This window comes from Chelmon rostratus, chromosome 4, assembly GCF_017976325.1.
Source record: "Chelmon rostratus isolate fCheRos1 chromosome 4, fCheRos1.pri, whole genome shotgun sequence".
In the NCBI taxonomy this organism is placed as follows: Eukaryota; Metazoa; Chordata; class Actinopteri; order Chaetodontiformes; family Chaetodontidae; genus Chelmon; species Chelmon rostratus.
This window is the reverse complement of record NC_055661.1, coordinates 13259482-13280924: the sequence shown is the minus strand read 5'-3', so window position 1 is coordinate 13280924 and position 21443 is coordinate 13259482. Positions and strand designations below refer to the sequence as shown.

General features: G+C 39.6%; 2 protein-coding genes across 2 annotated transcripts in view; both read right to left on the bottom strand.

Moving 5' to 3' along the window:
• Positions 1-5746, bottom strand: part of kdm4b (lysine (K)-specific demethylase 4B) — a 48544-nt gene extending 42798 nt beyond the window's left edge. The window contains exons 1-4 of the mRNA XM_041935549.1: positions 5630-5746; positions 1714-2130; positions 991-1166; positions 173-287 (exon numbers count right to left, since the gene is read on the bottom strand). Of these exons, the coding sequence (XP_041791483.1) occupies positions 173-287; positions 991-1166; positions 1714-2103 (681 nt within the window). The 5' untranslated portion in view covers positions 2104-2130; positions 5630-5746. The remainder of the gene's footprint in view (positions 1-172; positions 288-990; positions 1167-1713; positions 2131-5629) is intronic.
• A 1029-nt stretch (positions 5747-6775) lies between these two features.
• uhrf1 (ubiquitin-like with PHD and ring finger domains 1) lies at positions 6776-20206 on the bottom strand. Its single transcript, XM_041935323.1, has 17 exons — positions 20089-20206; positions 18028-18190; positions 17300-17566; positions 16060-16214; positions 14997-15212; positions 14447-14562; positions 14120-14306; positions 13659-13782; positions 13252-13359; positions 13025-13129; positions 11908-12014; positions 11635-11797; positions 11222-11359; positions 10616-10718; positions 10319-10464; positions 9918-10016; positions 6776-8186 (listed from the first exon to the last, which is right to left on the bottom strand). The coding sequence occupies exons 2-17, from the start codon at positions 18178-18180 to the stop codon at positions 8040-8042; spliced, it is 2334 nt and encodes a 777-aa protein (XP_041791257.1). The 5' UTR covers positions 18181-18190; positions 20089-20206; the 3' UTR covers positions 6776-8039.
• Between the last annotated feature and the right edge of the window lie 1237 nt (positions 20207-21443).

Genomic DNA, 21443 nt, shown 5'->3' with positions numbered 1-21443 from the left:
TTCCCATGTCAGGCAATAATATTTGTAAACCAGCAATTCTGAAAACAGGTAATATATGGAAATATATTTCCTAAGGTGCAGCAAATGACGTTTTATCCTCAAATCATTGTGTAATAGTCATGTCAATCAAACTATTGACAAAAACAAACTAACTTACAATCACAACCCTCACCTCATCATAGATGGAGCCACTGACATCTGCACCATAAATGGGTGACACAAATGTGAGGTTCTTCCAGTACTTCCTCTCTAGGTCGTCAAAGTCTTTGTGCCGGGGTGTGCAGTATCTGAAAACGGCACAGAACCAGTCATTTTGTAAAAAGGGAGCAGGGAAGTGGCCCTTTAACTAAATCCCTATGTTGACAAGCATCCCGCATTATGAGCCGTCTCTATTTGTATACCTGAAGTCACCTACAAGCTACGTGCTGGTTATTGAAAACTGACAAACAGGGGCCAAAGGACCCACACAGGATAAATTAAATTCTTGAAATAAAAGATAAATTCTAACAACAGGTGCTTTCCAAATAGTTTTAACTACTTGACAGCAGAAAAAGAATAGAATGAGGACATTGTCACTGTTTTTATATGCAATATATGAACATTTTTAAGATTTTCTGATTATTGGTGGTAGAACTGTACTTTACACACATCCCTCGAAATCCTCAATAAATAAAGATATGATTTTAGAACTGTCTTTATTAAACTTCATTTAAGCACTTTATGACCACTAGAGGGCAGAAAAGATACTCCAAAACAAATAGCTCCTGTAGAAGTATTCATGCTTCCATTTGATTTATAAAAATATCTTAAAAAAGGTTGTGTCAGGGCACATCAATCTATATTGATATAAGATATCAATCTTAATAACAAAAGCAACATAGAAGCCTCACATCATCACTTTCAATCCCTGCTAAACACGCGATTGATAATGTCCACAAACATTAAAGAGCCACCACATTTAGAAATGACACCCCTGGAGCGGGAACTTACTTCTTGCTGTTGGCCAGCTTGCGGTACTCGCTAACAGTCATAGACTTCTTCTGAATATTGTACTGAGTGAACAGACCCGATTGTCCAGTCACCACTTGCATGATGGGAGCTGGAATCACCATGTCCTCGATGGTATCGTAGGACCTCCGCGGCTTCCAGCCCTCCGGTGGAATCACCTGATGAAGGAGACATATTGTTAGTATTTACAGTATATTTACATTTAGTAAGCTGACACTTCAAATCATGAGTTTTACAGTGACCTGCAGACAACATGCAGCTAAAACTTTTAAATGAGAATATTATTAAAAGGCCATTCAAGTCCCATTGTTCATCATTTAGGGTTAGTACAGCTCTCCTGGGAGGATATTTATTTCCACTGTACAGTTTGATCATTTGACACTCAAATAATCAGATACTACTTATTTTTTGACAGAATATTCATTTTTGACACCTTAACATACATATCTGCTGATTGCAGCTTCTAAAATGTCAAAAATATGCTTGCTTTTAATTGTTCATGACACAATGTATGTAATTTATATAGTATGTAGTAACTTGTAATAGGTATTTGTTAATATAGTTTAGACATCAATTATCATTTTAAATAAAATGATGGACAGCAGCTGCTGATGAGATTGTTGTTAAAATCTTAATGTGACGTTTATACCTTACCAAAACAAGTTTATGTGTCAGAGTGTGTCTGTGTATGTGTGCTGTCCTCACTTTGGCCAGTCCAGCACGGTGAGCCCCTTGACTCTCCATGTAGACGATGTATTTAGCGAAGTCTTTGAACTCCTCCATGGTGGGCCGGAAGGTCATGATCTTGCAGCTGGGGTTCTTGGCGCTGACTGATGGCAGTGGTGGCAGCAGAGGAGTTGGGGGAAGCTCAGAACCTGGAACAAGGCCCGGGGCCACGTCTGGGTCTGTTGGCTGAGCCGGGGTGAGATCCGGACCGGCATTGTGTTCTGAGGTCACTTCTGAGTCTGGGGTTTCAGCTATTGCTGGCTCCTGGGTGGGAATCTGGTCTTGGGCTACACTGGAGCACAGAGGAAGAGGGGAGGCTGGGGCAGGGTTAGGAGCCGGCACCGTGTCCATGGGCATGTCGGTAGCCATTGGGTCTTTTAAGGGTTGCAGGTAAACCTGGAGGGGAGAGCATGGGCAATCAGGGCATATTCAGTCTGTTTCAGCTTCTTTCAAAGTGCCAGGACCTCTTTGCAAAGCAAATTGGGAGCAGCTGCAAGGTGAACAAGATGTAATGTCAGAGGATTAAGCATCTACAAGTTTTTCAAAGAGTGCGGAGTGATCTCTTAATCGTCTGAACATTTTTTGCTCCACTGCTATGGAAACAGTATAATCATGGCTAGAACTCAAAAAATGGATCTATATAAACACAACATTTTTCCATGTGCCCACAAGTGTTACCAATATTGGAACAAAAGGGAAGCAAATTAAATATCTTTAGGTCTTGGACAGTTACGCAGACAAAACAATTATTTGAAAACATCAATATGGGCTTTATGAAAATGTGATGGCGATTTTTCACTATTACATACACTACTACATACATACACCCTACATACAGTACAAACAAGAGAAAAACTGCCTTTATTTTTTTTTACATTTTTAAAATTCTTTTTGTGGTTAGCACAGTTGCAATTTATTGCTCTGTTTGTTCTTATTTGCACCCTTATTGTTCTTATTTGCACCTCCATTTGCTGTTTGCATCCCCCCTTGAGTGTTGTGCTTCTGTAAGAGTGAATTTCTCCATTGTGAGATTAATAAAATCTTATCTAATCTAAAACCAAGACCCAACAAACCAAATTCCCTAATGTGGCATTCAAATAGCTATAGTTAGGTGTAGGGAATTAAACAGCCATCTGTTAGGGTACTATCTCTCTTTATCACACTCCTTTCAGACTAGTCAGGAAGGTTATTTAACTTAACTTTGTTTTACAGGACATTTCCACCCCTAGACCTTATATTGATACAACTGGTAACTAGTACTTGCTTACTATGTGAACGAAGGTTGTACAAATTGTAGCAGCCCAGAGGTCTATGTTTGAACAATCAGTGACACCAACCACAGCAAACTCAATCCTGATAGCTCCAAGGCCATCTGAAAGAAGTACCTCTAGAACACAGATGTTTCGAGGGCAAATCAACTATGCACCTGGAACTTAAATTTAGAGCTGAAACAATTTGTCATTTACTCTATTAGTCGACGAAAAAAAATTTAATATGCAGCTATGTTAATAGTTTAAGTAATTTTTTCAAGCAAAAGCCCCATCCACTCTCTGGCTCCAGCTTCTCCAATCTGAAGATTTACAGTTTTTCTTTATATCCTCGTCAAGTTTGGGGTTTGGACTGTTGGTCTGACAAACAAAGCAATAATAAGGTGTCATATTGGGCTCTGGGAACATGTGACAGGTGTTTAAATTCTGACAGTTTATAGACAAAATGACTCATTGTAATACTGCTACTACTACTACTACTACTACTACTACTAGACCAGTAAAAATGCAGGTGGAGTTCCTGAGTTCTTGAAAAAGTTGTAGGATATTTTAAAAAACTCAGCTCAGACATGCGCAATTTTAACACTTGCTTAAAGGTTCTCTGTTTAGCATCAAACTCAATAGCCTGGTTTTCCTCTGTCTTCCCCATCCACTTCATAAAATCAAAAATGTGTGCATTTTGTCAAAACAAAAACTGCTGCAGTCTCTGTTGTCTGGATTCTGTTTAAAGTCAAAAGCATTAAGCAACATTTCATTGCTTTGAACACCAGTTTTAGAAATTTGCATGTTTTTGCATTCCTTTGTATGGAAGACCATTTCTTTCAATGTGATGATAAAAAGATCCTGTAAGTCATCGTAATGACAAACTTTCTTGAAATAATGACTTAGTATCTCAAAATAATAAACTTTCTCAAAATAATTCTTATTCATTTATAATACTGTTTTTAATCTTATCATCTAGCTCTCAGTGTATTGTAACTCTCGGCAGGTTGATTGAACGACTATCGTTATCATTATATTATGCTATTTTTATAATCATCATTATCATAATGCTATTATTATTATTAGCTGAATCATAGCATATCAATAATGATAACTTCATTAATAGGTACACGACAGCTTTTGTCAGCAGGGAGAATCAAGTTGAGTATTTTCACCAAAAGACATTGTTTTGTGCTCTTGAAAGACCCCAAATCCGTCAAAAGAGAACTGCAGTGCATTAAAGACACAACAATTTATGTCCCATCTCCAAACATAAAGGTGACAATAAATTGTTTGTTCCACACAAAGGAGTGACAAGACCACTTTGAAGATGAACTTAAATGACACTGGTGCACTTAACCACACAGCCAAATAGACTGGTTAGACTTGACTATATAGATGGATATAATAATTACATGTGGATTTACTGCAAGATTTTAGCTTGAAGATGCATGTAAGTATTTTTAAGCTAAAATCATGTAGGCATGTAAACACACATTAACCCACTGTATATCTGCATTTGATTTTTTGGTTTGGAGAGTGCCATATTCTGTTTCTGGTTTAAACAAATACATAAAACACACTCACACACAAATACTGCTACATCCCTAAATATGTATTGCAAGCAGCACGTCAGCCACCCACTAGCTTAAAGCAACGCTAGCTGAAAGGTCGTTTCTTACTTTTACTGTGAGTTCCTACTACAAGGCGAGGCAAATTGGAGACAATTCAACAGGTAATTTGCATGAAGCACAAACACCCTGGAGTGCAGGACACAATGCTGTCAGCTCAAAAGTACAGTCAGGTTTTAAGAAGCTAAATGAAAAGAGGGGAGGTGGGAATGTTTAGCTAAATTTAAATGACACTTGTAAATAAATCACTCCAGCACAATGCCATTTCCTTCTGATGGGCTGAGAAAGAACAATAAATATTATGTAATAATTATAACAACAACTACTTTCACTTAACGCCAAACAATCAACAGTCACGCATGCAAGATTTTGTAACGTTATCTCGCAAGCAAGGACCCTCTTCCTAACCGGTACTGACCTATTCGGGTGATGGAAGGCCACATGACCCCCAGCTGTCTAACCATAACAAAAAGGGGCCTACACAACCCCCTTTAAGTCCATCTGGGCCTGGAACTTGTGCCAATAGTGCAGGTTGCTGCTTTCTTAATAAATACTGAGACGCTAATACTTAAAAATTGCATTTGTCTAGCTACATTCGTTTCTCCGGCTTGGTGAGAGTATAACGACGCTGCTCGATTTAAAGGAGCTGACAGGCTGCTGCTGCTGCTGCTGCTAAAGGCGACGATGGCTCTGCACAACAGACATTAACTGTTAACATTTAATCTAAGATGACGCGCTTCAAAATGTATGTAAAATGTAGAACTCGCATGAACCTGCAATTGTATCCACCCAGTGTGTACCAATACGCAAAACAACCGTTCATACAGAACTACACATCACCGTATCTTAACGTTTATGTGTTCTTAGCTAACATACGCTAGCTTCTAGCTAGCTACTTCCATATCTGCATTTAGAAAAAACAAAACACCGCGACGACAGACACCACACATCACTACAACACGAGAATAAGGTCTTTGTAATTGAACAAAATGAATGTAGTTTGGGACATATTACCTCCTGCAGCTAAGTAGTGCCCTCTCTGTTTCGTTCAACCGATTTGGTTTCGTTTGGTAAAAATTCCCGGGATCGATTTTCTTCTAGCATTAGCAAGCTGACTGAAGCTATTTGGAGTTACACCCACTTCAGAAACGGTGCCTTGCGATTGGTTGAATCACCAGGAAGATGGCGTTCTTGGTCACAAGCTCAACGATATGGTTGGTTTACACGGTTATGGAGTCAGAAATTAACCAATGAAAATAGGCGCTCACGACAACTTGTCCTCGGTGCTCGTAGAAATACAATGTGCACGCCTCTCACGTAGACACTGCCGGGTTCGCTAAAGGCTATTATGTCCTGTTGAAAAATAAAATACCCCCAGTGAAAGACACGTTTTACCAGAATCCTCATGATTCTTGTCTGTGTTCATGAGTTAGTCCAAAACGCTGAATATCATGGTTGGTCCTGTTTTAGTTTGCCTGAAGTTCTACCTTTTTAAAAATAATAAACAAGTTTAAAAATCAGTTTTGTACGTGAACTCTATCACTATAAGGCACAACCAGTTCATTACTTTGTTCAAGGTCATAGCTAAAACTTTCAAGACAGGTGTGGGACATTAAGATTAATTGCAATTCAATTTTCATTGATACAAAGCTGCTACCCCCCACACAACAAAAAAAGAAAAAAAACAAAAACACAAAATACCTCTCACTTTTTTATTGAGTAACACTGAAAATGTATTGACAAATATTTGCACCAAACATGTGCAAGCAATTCTAAAACTAAATATCAAAACTAAAACGGACCAAAAATTATACAATTTCTGAAAATATACATTTCTGAGTCGATGCAAATCTTTGTCTCTCCAATAAAACTCAAATGTTGGCATGAGGATGGACATTGTCACACACTGCTGTTGAAATTCAACACCAAATATTCATAAAAGACAAAGGCATAGGTATAAGTAATATATAAAAAAATTCAGATAATTTAGCTGAATCAGTATCAAATTTCAGGAGCAGTGTGGGGAATTTCCTTGACATTTCAACTTAATGCCAGCATCTTGTTTTTATAAAATGAGGTCAGGTTTTACAAGTGACCACAGGAGACAAAAAAAAAAAAAATTCTGACTAAACAGCTCCCCGCACCCTATCCCACCCCACCCCACCCACAAATGGCAGTAATAGATTATAAAAACATGAAGTACAAATTTTAATTTTAGCAAAAAATATGAAAAAAGTTTCTAGACTCAATTAGGTTTCAGTGTCAGGGACAACGTCTAAAGATCTAGATGGGGGGGGGGGGGGTGTTCTACATTACACTCTTGGTTAAGCACTTGTTTCTTTGGACTTCATCAAAGTGAACCTTTTCAAAACAGAGGAAATCCAATTCTAGACCACAGAATATAATGTCTTTTAAAATCTATCGTGATTAGCTTTCAATTTTCATTTTTGAAAAATCACAGTAACTTTTATATCAACTTTCACACATTTCAAATACAAATATGACATCACTGCGTGAAAATATTTGAGGAACTAATACACAGGTTTGATGACACCACTCCCCAAGAAGACACTTTCTCTCAGACTGCTAAAGAGCAGAAAACTCAAAAACTTTAACTGGTTTAGTTTGTGATCGTATGTTAGATCTCAACTACATTTATAGAGTTCTTTTGTTAAAGAATGTCATGTTAGTGCAATTTCAATCGCCTGATCATGCCAGGACAAAGTGTCATATTTTGAAGCCTGGCAAGACTTGACAGTTTGTCTAGTTTTAATCGATTGATTAAAAAAAAACAAAAAAAACCCCTGCATTGGGTAAACAGTGAGACAAACAACAATCAGGAGATTAAAAAAAAGAACAGTGAGACAAGTACATAGCTACAGGAGACATAACAGGGCTCTCAAGGTCAGATTCGAAGATAGACCACCAACTGCATGATCAGATAAAATGAAACTGCACCAAAATGACGACCAACCACAGCCAAACAGCAGACCAGCTAAGATCCACACTCTAATAACAGCCGTGGACAAAAGAATCTCCAACCAAATTCAGCAAATGTCTAAACCACTTTTGACTCAATGTCCTCTTTAGGAGTGCTAGACATGGAGGGATTTAGTTAAAAGTAACATTTAACATTATGGATAACATTAGCATTAGTTAATGGAACAAAACGCTGGGAGTAAAATCACTGTTCAAGGTATTAACGGAGTCATGGTACAGTTACAAAGGAACTTTCAATTTATAGTTAACTACACACCATGGCAGTGAAAGGTGAAAAATTGTAGCACCAAAGTCTACAAAAAATGTAGTTTTATAAATCACAAAAAATATATTAAGAGAAACTGATTCTTTATTGCCTCTACTGAAAATTCCCCTTACAGTTTACGTCGCTTTTCGTCTAGGACTGAGTAGGCAGAACCAATAATCATCGCCCATTGCTATATCCTGGGAAAAACTGATTTAGAATGTCTTGCAGGGATTTGTTGACAGCCATGGAGTAGTTTTTGCCCAGGTCGTGTCTACAAGCTGGGCAGGTGTACACCTCTGCTTTGAAGGACCGCTGAAGGCATTCCTGGAGTAGAGGGGAAAAAAAAAAACAAACATGAAAAAATACATAAATTCCAATTTGTGATTTTAAGATTCATTTTGTTGCTTCATGAATTCTTCAGAATGCCATTTGACAGTTTCAGTGACATTTCTTCAGAGTTGGGTGTAAGGTAGGGATGTGTTGATAGACCAAAAGCTACTATACTACCATTAAATTTAAGTTAACTTTCATAACCCCAACACAATAAAATGAAAGGCATCTTCAGGGTCATATATAATTACCTGAAAACATCCTTCTCCCATTGAAGAGGTATGATTTAGAAACTCAATACAATAAAGTCTTTTTTTAAGTGACTTTCTAATGCTTTCCCTGCTCCTCGTATTTTAATTACAGTGCACCCTGAAAATATTCACGCTTCACTTTTTCCACATTTCATTATGTTACAGCCTTATTCCAAAATTGATTAAATTCATTTTTTTCCTCAAAATTCTACACACATTTTAGATTTTTGCAAATTTATTAAAAATAAAAAAACTAAGAAATCACTTGTACATAAGTATTCACAGCCTTTGCCATGAATTGAAAAACAAGAAATTGAGCTCAGGTGCATCCTGTTTCCACTGATCATACTTAAGATGTTCCTACAACTAAATTGGAGCCCGCCTGTGGTAAATTCAGCCGATTAAACATGATTTGGAAAGGCACACACCTGTCTATATAACGTCCCACACTTGACAGCGCATGTCAGAGCACAAACCAAGCATGAAGTCAAAGGAATTGTCCGGAGACCTCTGAGACAGGATTGTCTCAAGGTATAAATCTGGGGAAGGGTACAGAAAAATGTCTGCTGCTTTGAAGGTCCTAATGAGCACAGTGGCCTCCAGCATCTGTAAATGGCAGAAGTTCAGAACCACCAGGAGCTCGCCAGCCATCTAAACTGAGCGATCGGGGGAGAAGAGCTCTAGTCAGGAAGGTGACCAAGAACCCGATGGTCACCCTGAGTTCCTCTGTGGAGAGAGAAGAACCCTCCAGAAGTACAACCATCTCTGCAGCAATCCTCTAATTAGGCCTGTATGGTTGAGTGGCCGGATGGAAGCCACTCCGTAGTAAAAAGCACATGGCAGCCCGCCTGGAGTTTGCCAAAATGCACCTGAAGGACTCTCAGACCATGAGAAACAAAATTCTCTGGTTTGATGAGACAAAGATTGAACTCTTTGGCGTGAACGCCAGGCGTCATGTTTGGAGGAAACCAGGCACTGCTCATCACCAGGCCACCACCACCCCTACAGCGCTCTTGACCTCAGACTGGGGCGACAGTTCATCTTTCAACAGGACAACAACCTTAAGCACACAGCCAAGATATCAAAGGAGTGGCTTCAGGAAAACTCTGTGAATGTCCTTGAGTGGTCCAGCCAGAGCCCAGACTTGAATCCGATCTCATCTCTGGATCTCTGGAGAGATCTGAAAATGGCTGTGCACCAACGCTTTCCATCCAACCTGATGGAGCTTGGGAGGTGCTGCAAAGAGGAATGGGCAAAACTGCCCAAAGATAGGTGTGCCAGGCATATGGCATCATACCTAAAAAGACTTGAGGCTGGAATGGCTGCCAAAGGTACATCAACGAAGTACTGAGCAGTCTGAATACTTATGTACATGTGATTTCTTTTGCAAATTTATTAAAAAAAAAAAAAACATTTCAAATAAAAACCTTTCACATTGTCATAATGAGGTGTTGTGTGCAGAATGATTTCTTACCCTGCAGACATTGTGTTGGCACTCTGTGGTGATGGGCTGATAGACCACCTCTTGGCAGCAAATGCAGAGGAAAACTTCCTCAACTTTGTTCAAAAATTTCTGCAGAAACAAAACATGTGAAAATACATTACAAACTGTTCTATACTATTCAGAGCAAGAGGTTTAAAGCTCAGCAGCTTTTATTGACAGACGACGCCTTCTGCACATTTTTATAAGTGTGTGAACTTACAAATGTGAAGCATTGAGCATTTGCTTATAGTAAAACTGGTATGCTGGGGCTTCTATTCAACTGTATACCACTCATTTATTATCACAAATTACTGCCTTAATGTCACAATAAAAAGGTGTTGAAGTGGTTTAGAAAACCCAAGCTCAACTAACTGCATCCCATCCATCCTTACCGGTCCAAGTGACAGTGACTCCATGGCTTCATCCCACACTTTCTTGTTTGCCTCATCATTCTTGATGAGGTCTTTCTGCACCTTGGTAAGCTTGTACACTTCCACCTTTATTTTCTTTGTCTTGGCTGGTGAGGTGTGGGAGGATTCTGACAAAGAAACACATTTTAAACACACTTAGGAGTAGTGAGCGTAAAGGTTGCTGATTATGCTTAGGTATGCAGCAGTCTACGAAGAACCTCTGTTGAATACTACATAATCAAAAAAAAAAAAAAAACCCAACATGCACGGAGAACTTACCACTGCCCTGAGATTTTCTCTTCCTCTTTGCCTTGCTGGGTGTTGCGGCCTCTTCCTCCACTTCATTTTTGTTCTCTTTCTCTTTCTGATAACCAGCAGGATACTAGAACAAGATCAAGTCCATTTAATTCAAGCTATGTTATTGTTACCAATCAGCATTTGCATGCTTATTCACGTGTCCTTGAGGAGCTCGACATGGACTTTAAAAACTAGTAGATCTTAACACTCCCACATTTACCACGCATCACCTAAAAATGAATGAATATTAACAGGCTGAATGTGAGTGTACATAGTGTTAGCATAATGCTGAGAAACCATGCTAACATTAGCATGTTAGAGTGTCAGTCCAAGCTTAAGCTCAGAATTTGCTTATAAAGTAAGGCAATTGTTTTTATTCATTTAACAATTTATTCTTCTACTCAAACTACAAAAAGCTTTTAATTTTTATTGCATAAAAAAACGAAAGGGGGGCTAAGGACTTTTCTGCTGTCAGTTTATTTTCAGTAAAAACAAGTTCACATCCCAACACCACTGAGAACACAGTCACTGGACAGTTTGTATACAAAACCCCTCTTGGTATAATGTACAGTGAATGATCATCTGTACCTGCATTGTGAGACCGAGCTTCTTGATGCGTTCCTTGCCATCTCTGGTCCATGGTGCAGGCTCATCATCATCACGCTTCAGCAGATACCGCCAGACCAAGAAGCCGGACTTGCCCTTGTCTGGCCAGTACTTCACCACCTGAAAAAAGTCAATGACAGAGTAAAAGTCACCTTACCATCAAGTCAAATATAAGTTATTTGAACTAGAAGTAGTTGCTGGCAGTTCTGTGAAGGCCAACCAATTCATTCTATTTGTACATTTTAGAAGATCTTCGCAGTTGAATCACTCACTTTATCAATGTAATGAACTGACTGTCACACCCCTTGATTAGTAGTTCAATAGTTAGCAAAACTGTTCAGCCAGTTTGACAACTCCACAGCACATACAGAAACACATTCAGTGTTTCCACATACCTTATATATTCCATCATATCGGTTTCCTTCCTCAGGGGAGTATTTACTGTGCTTGCGGCCCTTGCAGCTACGTACGACTCTAACAGGTTTGCCTTCCTTCCAGTTCTTGGATTCAGCTCCATTTTTTTCGTTGACAGGGACGTTGCAGTTGAGAGCCAGCGCTCTGGTGAGAACCAGACAATTTAGATACACAAAAACAAATGCAGCAAAAACTGATAATTCAGAAATCCTGTTGATTAAAAGGCAGTTATAGTATGTTATATCCATTCATACCGGTTCATGTGGGTAAGAGTCTGATCACATGACTGCTCTGCAGTTCTCTTGTTCCCAGAAAGATCTCGTCCTCCAGAGCCAGTGTAAGTGAACTCATTACCATCATCCTACAACGTGAGACACATCAAATATTGCACACATTAAGACCGCAGAGAAGGTAGCAGATACTAAACCCTTGGTTAAGTTAACAGAAACACATACAGGGTTGACAAAATGACCATTTCCTGTGAATGGTAATGCATTGGCAAGAGCAATATAGCAGCCATTTCTAGTTTAACAAAAAGTCTCCCTGTAGGGTTCCTTTCAATAATGTTGTAAAACAATTAAAATAACAACCTGAGCCACTCAGTGGAAAAAACAAACACTTTTAGTGGACATACTTAGACAATGCACAAACACATGAAGGAATTAACATCACAGCCTGTTTCACAGCTGGCAGCTGAAGCCCTCACACTCAATACTGGACCAATTTCAAAAATTGCTGCCTCCATTAGTCACTTAGACACAAAAAAGCAAAAATAGGGTCCATAATCAGATAATATTTGACTGGAACTTCTCCCGTTTGTCTGGGACAGGGAGACACAGTCCAGCATGCTCCTTAGTACAAAAAAGATGTACCAGTTAGTTACCGGTTGATGGCTATTGAAAGCAAAATTAGCCCAAACATTATCTAATCCACTTTACTTGAGAAATATTTGTACATCATTTGTGACATGGTTCACATTCCCCTGAAAATAGGCATGAAGCAGCAGCTTCATGGGATCTCTCTCTGCTCTCATTCCAGAATCTTTTTTTTGAATCTTCACCGTCCAGGAGATTCAGCCTCTCCTCTTGTCTCTCTTGCCCTCAGTGTGCTTTTTTCTTTTCTCTCGTTTATATGAATGGTGTACTTGAGCGTCGCCTCTTGTGTGTTTCTGCACTCTTTTTTCCAGGTCTCCATGGTGGACTGGAGGTTGTGTGGCCGTTAGGCAACATCTAGAAGTTACTGAATACCGAATTTCATCCTGAGTGCCTAGACTGTACTTTTACCATTTTGTGCACCTGACATGTATTGCATGTCAGTCCATCCCATCCCCAAATATTATATGTATGCATTAAAGAAAAAGACAAAACATACCACATCATCCTCATAACCTCCTGCCAGGACCAGAGAGTAGGCACCATCATTGCTCCTGCCATGAATCCCAGCTACATGTGGCCTGTGGACACCAGATTCACTGACCTAGAGAGCCAAAGAATTGAAACATTATTGCTGGCCATTGGAACAAATGACCACAAACCCATTGTACTGTTTATGCAGTTTCTTCAACAACAGGTTTGAACTCTCCAGCTGTATGGGCTCACCTGCACTCTGAACTTCCACAGGGAGCCGACGGGGATGCCGGGGATTGGGCCATAGTGGTTGGACGGGACGATGGTGCACTGCTTGGTTCGACCAACACAGGCCATTCCCTGGAGGGGAGGAGTACATCATTTGTATTTGAAGATGTTGGTGTTCAACATCAAGGACGATATGGCCACAAGTTGTCTACAAAGACATGCTAACAACATACTGTATGTACTGTGACCAGTGCAGATAAATATAAATGTTTGTAAAAATCATCCTTGATATAAAACATTCATTGTTGGTGATTTCATTTTAAAAGCTGCTTTTTCAATTTAAAATGACAATTCTAAATATGATTACAGCTGTTTCTGTACCTCTGCATTAAGTAAGACTGACTGTATGGCAGCATTGTGTCAACACTCACCTTGCCCCAGTCCCTCTGGCTGGAGGAGCTGGCAGAAGCCATCTTAGCTTTCTTCTTGCTCTCCTTAAGCTTCTCTCCGGCCAATACAACCTCACTGGTGTCATTACGGCAACCTGGGCAATACCTGAAACAGTATCACACATAGTGTACAGGTCAAACCAAGTACACGTACCAATAACACAAGTGATGATTAAGATGACCTGGAATTCGGGTGTCTTGCTGATTTCTGAGCAACAAAACAGACTCTGCATCATTCAGGCTAAACTTCAGGTCACAATTGTATCACAATGACAAGGTCTTCTTTCATCAACATAATCAGTAGTAATGGTATATTTAATAATAAACAAATTTCAAATATTATAGTCAAACAAATTTATATTCAAACATGTCATACAAAAGTCATACATGCATCTGAATGTAGCTGAAAAAATTCACAAATTTGGGCATCTGATCCTACTGACCAGTCCTCGTCTTCTGGGATGGAGGTGAGTGGAGGGTTCAGGCAGTAAGTGTGATAGGCCATGTCACATTCATCACACAGCAACTGCTTGTCAGGATCCTGCTTGATGCCACAGATATGGCAGTTACACCACTGACAGTTTTTTTTGGGGTCGTCCTTACAGTGCTTGCACTCGGGTCCATTTGATCCTGCAGAATACAGACATTTAATCACTCTATATCTTGTATTTCATTATAAAGCATTTTAATTTGGATGGGATAGGGCAGGTTTCATATGTACCAATCAACTTCTTACATAACAATTTTAACATTTAAATCATCAAACCTACTTTTTAGTGGACTCTCAGATCCAGCTGGGGTGTCACTCAGAGAACCAGGTTCCTCGATTTTGTAGATTTCGGTCAGGAACATGATCCGACAGTCATTGAGAGAGTCACCAGCATCACTGCAAATGAAGCATGAAACTTAGAGATAATAGAAAACAGACAGAAATGCTGCAGTGAATGTAATACATCTATAAAAAGTAAGGGAATATACATAACAGAGAGACAAATGTACCTTTATTTCTCCAGGTATAAAGGAGATTCAAATCCACAGACAGGTGAACACAACAAGAAGTTAAAATGTTACCAGTACATAGTAACATATTCTGCCATCCACGTTGATACCACGGCAGGAAATTTGTATCTACCCACCTGCTACTGTGGCATCCAAAAACCAAAACAAACTTTGATATATAGATAAATATAGGACCACAAGATGCTGATCACCTGTCACTGCAGCAAGTGGAGCAGATATTTGACTTGTGGGGGTTCTTTCTACTCTGTGTGCTACCACAAAATGCTACTAACAAACCGTAACATGCAACAAAGCCCTTACCCAAGGATAATCTTGCTGTAGATCTCTCGCAGGGTGCGTGTCTCCCTCTTCCTCTGGATCTCAGCATCGTACCAGTAGCCACGTTCCTTGGGGTCGTCTGGGTTGTAGTTGACCATAACGATCATTCCTGGCTCCAGCTGGTGCCACTGGTACACTGTACGGGCCCGCGGACGAACATCCTTGGCCAGCAACTGAATCACCCCATTCTCTGGGTAGCTGTGATCGTAAATGTGATATCAGTCTGCAGTTCAGAGGCAACTCACACACCACTACAGGTGCTTCCTACATTTCCACCTAGAACATAACTGTATGTATGAAAGTGTAGCAGGTTGGAACAGCTACACCACTCAGATCACTTAATGTTCCTCCAACACTAACACACTTGCAAGCTCAAACACAAGAGCGCCTTTCCAGGAGGGCATGGTATACCACAGTGCTTCAACTGTTAGGGATACAAACCCAAAGTCCTGCAAATCCTTCCATGTGAATCCGTTTTAAGCCCTTAGTGCGAATGAGCAGCAGGAAGTTGTTGTTTTACATTTGTAAAGTATATAAATTTTGCTCTCCAGCTGATGATATTGTTTGGTGGTCAAAATTAGTGCTTTACCTTCTAGTCTACTACACTTATCCAGAAGTATCTCTCCACAGGGGAGAAAACCGTTGTGACTGAACTGTCCTGTCTCACTGAATAAAATAAGTATTTTACTGAGCAAACTTTGGTGACCATGTTAACTGAACTGCCTGGGTCAAGCCCAGAGTAAGCTCCAGGGAAGTTCCAGTGGTATCCCACCACCATTTATAATGAACAAATACTTTTACTATCACAAGTTTTTTATTCTGCAACTATACTTCCTGACAACCAAAACAAAGCTCTACATTGTAGGTGGATAATTATTTATAGATGTTTATGTTTGTAATGTCAGCTGGGCTCAACATAACTTGATTTTCAGAATCATTATATACTGACAGTTTTCTAAGACAGGACTCACCTTATCTGAACGTTTACTGTGGAAAGAACATCTTTGGAAAAATTGATCCCAAGCAACAGAAAAGGGGTTCTTACTCTTCATATTTAACATGGTAAAGTATCTCCTCCTCTGCTGGCTGTGCCTCCGCGGCCTCTTCTTTAGGCGTCTTTGCTGTCTTGGTGACATTGACAATCTGGGCTTCAAACCACGCCCCCATGTTCAAGTCCCTTGCATCAACCAGCTCATTGATCTTCAAACACACAGACAAAAAAGTTAGAAGGATCTTCAGGGACATTGCATAGGCTGCCATTTTTTTCAGTTAGTAAAACAACCAACATGGCCTGTGAAATGGCTCCTCTGAACATCAAGTCTTGTCAAGCCTTCATCCTTATAAACACACAGAATTTCAAAACATGGGTTCAAATTACACACTTCCACAATGGAGAAGAAATGGAGACAGAACACATTCCAGTCACAATGCCCTCACTTTATCCAGATTTCATCTATTTGGAAATCAGTGCAAAGTATTCATAAGAACAGCCATCTCATTCTTGTTAGTTGGGCAATGAAGTGGACAAAAATAAAAAAGATCATCCAACAGGGAGTCGGCAGAGGCGCCAAAATACAGGATACCACAGACCTCAGTTTTGGTACTTTGCAAATATTATTGTGGCCATGCACACAAAACTGCTGCATTTTACTTGCACCGTCATGGTGAATTTGGACAACTGGAGGTTGTGTGGCCCTTTGGCAACACCTTGAAGATCCTTTGTCACTTCCGCAGAGCTAACTATTCACTGCATGAAGTGGACAAGAATGGTCATCTGCTTCCGAAAGTTACAGAAATTTTCTGACATATAAGGAAATGTGAGTTTCCAAAGTTATTTGACAATCTGACAGGCAGTTCTGGAGAATGGATGTTTCCTGCTTATAGTGAAGGGTGGCAAAAGCATCCCACTGTATTTTCATTTATTCACACCCTTCCCTTAATACAAAGTGGTCTTCACAACTGAGCATGACAATGTAAAGCAACCAAGAGTGAGAGATAAAATCACCTCAAAATCAAACATGTCCAAAAGCATAAGAAACGTTGGATGCAATCAGCAGTGACAGGTGACAAAATGCAGCATATTAGACACACTGGCCGTTGATCTCATTGGGTCAACACGTCATTTGACCCAACCTGTGCTGAACGCATGTCGTACACTACAGCCTTTCACCACCTACCCCTGACAGAAATATTCGATTTCCCACGTCCCTCACATACCAAAAGTAACCTGTAACCACTAAATATAAACACTTAACTTGATTACAAATACAAGCTTTAAAACCCACCTTGTAAAATCCAAACCCCGGATCGATGAGCTCAGGGGTGTTTGTCTGGGAAGAGGTGCCAGCGGTCTGACCCTCTACTTCGCCGTGAGTTGAACTCTTGTCAGACTCACTCTGGGTTGACCCACAACCAGAATCAGAGTCAGAGAGCTCCGCTTCTTTGTCCTTACTTTTGACGACATCAACAGGGGGCGCCTTCTGTCTAACAAGCAGCTGCACTATGTCATTTAAGCCCACATTGTAGTCAAATATGGTATGGCCATCCTCCATCTGATAACACAAAAATATTTGACATTGTTAAAAGGAGAAAAACAGCACTTCTTATTTTTTGTTTGTTCCAGTGGGCACTCATTTTCCTGCTGGTGTCTGCTAACTCAAAGTATTTTTTCAAAATAACAAATTTTAATTTGCAATCATCAAATGCTTTTAAGTAAGTGCGCGTTTTCTATTTTATAAACTATGTTTTGTTCATGAGTAAATGTTAAAGCAGCAATCATGAATGAGGTACAATTATGACCCATATTCCCCCCATAGTGAAGACTTAATGTTACCCGAGACTGAATAAAAACACCTCTACAACTAATCTCTCACCTAAAAAATGACTGACTGTTTGCTACCTTTTTAAAAAATACGAATACTTGAAAAGGCTTTCAGAATTTAATTGTCACAAATGCCACAAAAAAAGCATCAAAGACACATCTTTGAATCAGATTTTAATCCTACCACCTTACCTGCTTGCCACGGTAGAACAGCCTCTGTCTCTCTGGCTCCACCTTGAAGAGCTCCATGATTTTGACACGCAGTTCATCCACCTTGGTGAGTTTGGACAAGGAATCCACCCGGTGGGTTTCCTTCCCATCCATTGTGCGCACTTGAATCCACATTGCAGCTGCCCTGTGTAAACAGCCAAACCATGACCCATTATAACCACAATAAACATTGCAATCATTTTACTAAACAGTGTATGTAATCACAGTAATTAGTCTTGTTTGATAGATCATTTGATTGTATACATCTTCACTTCAGGCAGACAAGATAGCTAGTTTTGTGCACTTTATAAACAGTGAGGAGCAACAAGCTTTGCATAACAACTATTAAGAGCAATTATCATATGCATCCAATGAAGAAATCTTCAGCAAACAACATTTTAGACAAAGGTCATAAATGAAATAAATGCATAGCTCAATCCTAATAAACAGTCTGATAAGATTTCAGTACAGTCAGTGTATCAATTTCTGTTTTGGGGATTTTCTGCTGGAAGCAGCACAGTTTTCTGCTAGTTGCATGCATTAATAGAGGAATATTAAAACACACAATGATTATTGTCTTGATTAAGATCTGAACCAAAATTGATTACATGTATTTGCATACAATATCTGAAGGCAGACGAATATCATCTTAACAACCTGAAGATGATATTCATCTGTATTCAGAAATTAATTTTAGGATTAACACTGAAATTCAACATGCTCTCACTCAATATGCACTGTTGTGTTTGTGTACACTGTGCATTGTTTTTTGCTTGTTTCTTGTGAACCATGCAAAAGAAATTTTCTTGTCTTTGTGTAATGCTCAATTAAAAATTCACTGTTTCTGAACCTGCAACTGTAACTAAGGCTCTTTCTTTTACTCATCTTTACACTTCTATCCATACAAAGCGATCCGCTTAACACCCTGGATTATTGATTTACGACAGCACTCTGGACATTGTGGAAGCGTATTGCTTCCTGCCAATTCCATCACTACAAAATTTGGCCGTTTTACTTAAGAATTAATCAGTCATATCAGTAGCAGAAATATGATTATGCCAGTCCGTGGTCCGTGTATTGTACTGCTGTCAGCACTGGGCTGTCACTTCAACAGAATATCAGAAAGGGAGGGAACAAGCTGATTTAAATACAGTGCGGGAAACTGAGCTGCAGGCCACTCCCAGTTCTTTTAAAAGCAAGCACATCCGGACGGGAGGGAGCGCTAGCAAACAATGTGCCTTCGCTCTCTGACAATAAAACACACCGAAATAATTCATTCTATGCAGTTTGGAAACGATTATTTTGGTATTAAAACGATCCTTAGCCCGCATGGACTGTGCTTTGTTCTCTCTAAGTGGTGAGGAGCGAGCTCGACGGCTGCTTGGCTTTTACTTTTGCGCTCTCAGCTGAGGTCCTGTTCGCTCTGCTGGCTCGAAATGAACCAACACCGGGGAACAAAACATGAGTAATAAAACAGAACACCTAAGAGGCGTTATTTCACCGACACCACTCATTTTTATTCAAAATGCAGACGAAAACACAAGCTAATCACAAGCCAAAACGGAAAAAAACAAGAAAATAAGCAATCTGTTTAACGTTAGCGTATTTGTTTTGCTTCACAGGAAGCGGTGGAGTGACAAAGCTAGTTGAAATGTCACCATGTGCTGCACATTATGGAGGTACACTATAGATAAACAACACAGGATTCATAGCTCGCGGCAGTCAAGTTCATCTCCCACCCATTATTGCTTAGCTACAGCAACCACGTTACAACTTACTGTTGGAGAGCTTTCACCTGGTATGTAACCAATAAAAAACAGAGTGCATTCAACAGCACGAAAACTGCCCCGGTGACTAAAAATTTCGATTCATGTTGATTTCTACCTTTGGCTGGCTAGGGAACTTGATGTAGTACGTTAAGCCATACAGAAGCGAGGTAGGACTTTGTCAAGTTAGCTAACCATAGTAAGCTAGCTACTGAGTGAAGATATCAATGAGTACAATTTTAAAAGTTATTATAACATGAGAAAAAGACTGGTTTACCTGTTTCTTCGTCCAAGCGAAAACAATTGACGTTCAAGAAGTAAAGCGCACGTTTTCCCCCAAATAATTTCTATGCAAGCTTTGCACGACCAACTCTATGCCGTGTTGGAGATTGATCAATGAGTTATTCTTCAAGACTTTCATATCCCGCCTGCTCTAAAAAGTCAGCTTCACCATTGGTCGAGTTACTCTAAGGAAATCACGTTCATAGGGTAGCAGAGCTGTCAATCAAGAATGTGACTGGAGCTTAGGCTCAGCGCGCGAAACGACATTCTCGTGGGTGCAGCTCGCCTCCGGACATTTATCGCGAGATTACGTAGCGCCCTGTAAACGGTAACCCAGAGAGACAGATGGTCTTTCTGGTAAACAACCTCCCTGGTAGTGTAGTTTGTCATATCTAACTGATGACTGCTTCGTTATTTGGTTGCACAATGAGTTTCATTCTTCAAACTAATCATCTGAATATGTCAGACTTTAATGTGAACCTCCTGATTGACTCAATAATTCTATTTAATTAATAATGTGCAATTACCTCCCCTTCAGCTTGGCGGGAGCTGAAGGTGGATGAGGACCCTCAGTCCAAACGGGAGCACAAGTCTGGCCCTCCAATGTTTCCTTTCTCTCTCCAGTGTCAACTATCAATTAAGATCATGTCATAAAAATAATCATTCAGATTTGTAAATTTGCTCTGCTAGCCCAGGATTGGTTTACACAACTTTTTCACTGGACAGACAGAAATTAATTTAGACTATCTATAACAAATCTGCCTTAATTTTGTGTGATACCCTTTTCCAAGGAAAGTGTCATTTCACTCATGGTTCGGCCAAGACAAACATAAAGAAATCTACGACAGACTGTATTTGTATTTTTGATTTAGTTAGTAGAACAATACAGGAATGTTGAGTTCTCAAAAAATCTTAATTTAACAGTGACTGTATTTAAAGAAGTCTAAAATAAAATACTTTGTAACTGCTACAAAATGTTTTTAAGTAAAGCATAACATCACCAATGACAGATAGAGCACAGCATGTGTTTATGTTTAAACTGCTTCATACACACAGACGAAAATATTAATGTTGTGTAGGGTAAGGCCACTGAAACACAAAGGAAGGTTTTAGAACCACAGTGTTCCCAAGTTATTAAATACAAATACATCTTATCTCTATTGCATGTTTCTTAAAATTTTAAAAATACTGATAGCAGGCCTATGTGGGAAAGATTACGAGAAGCGACAACTCACCACATGAAAATAAGGTCTCAAATGAGAACAAAAAAAAACAACAATAAGAGTGTGGGTGAAAACATGAGGATGTAGATGACTCTTGAAAAAGGTTGCAGTGTTAATGACTGTTATG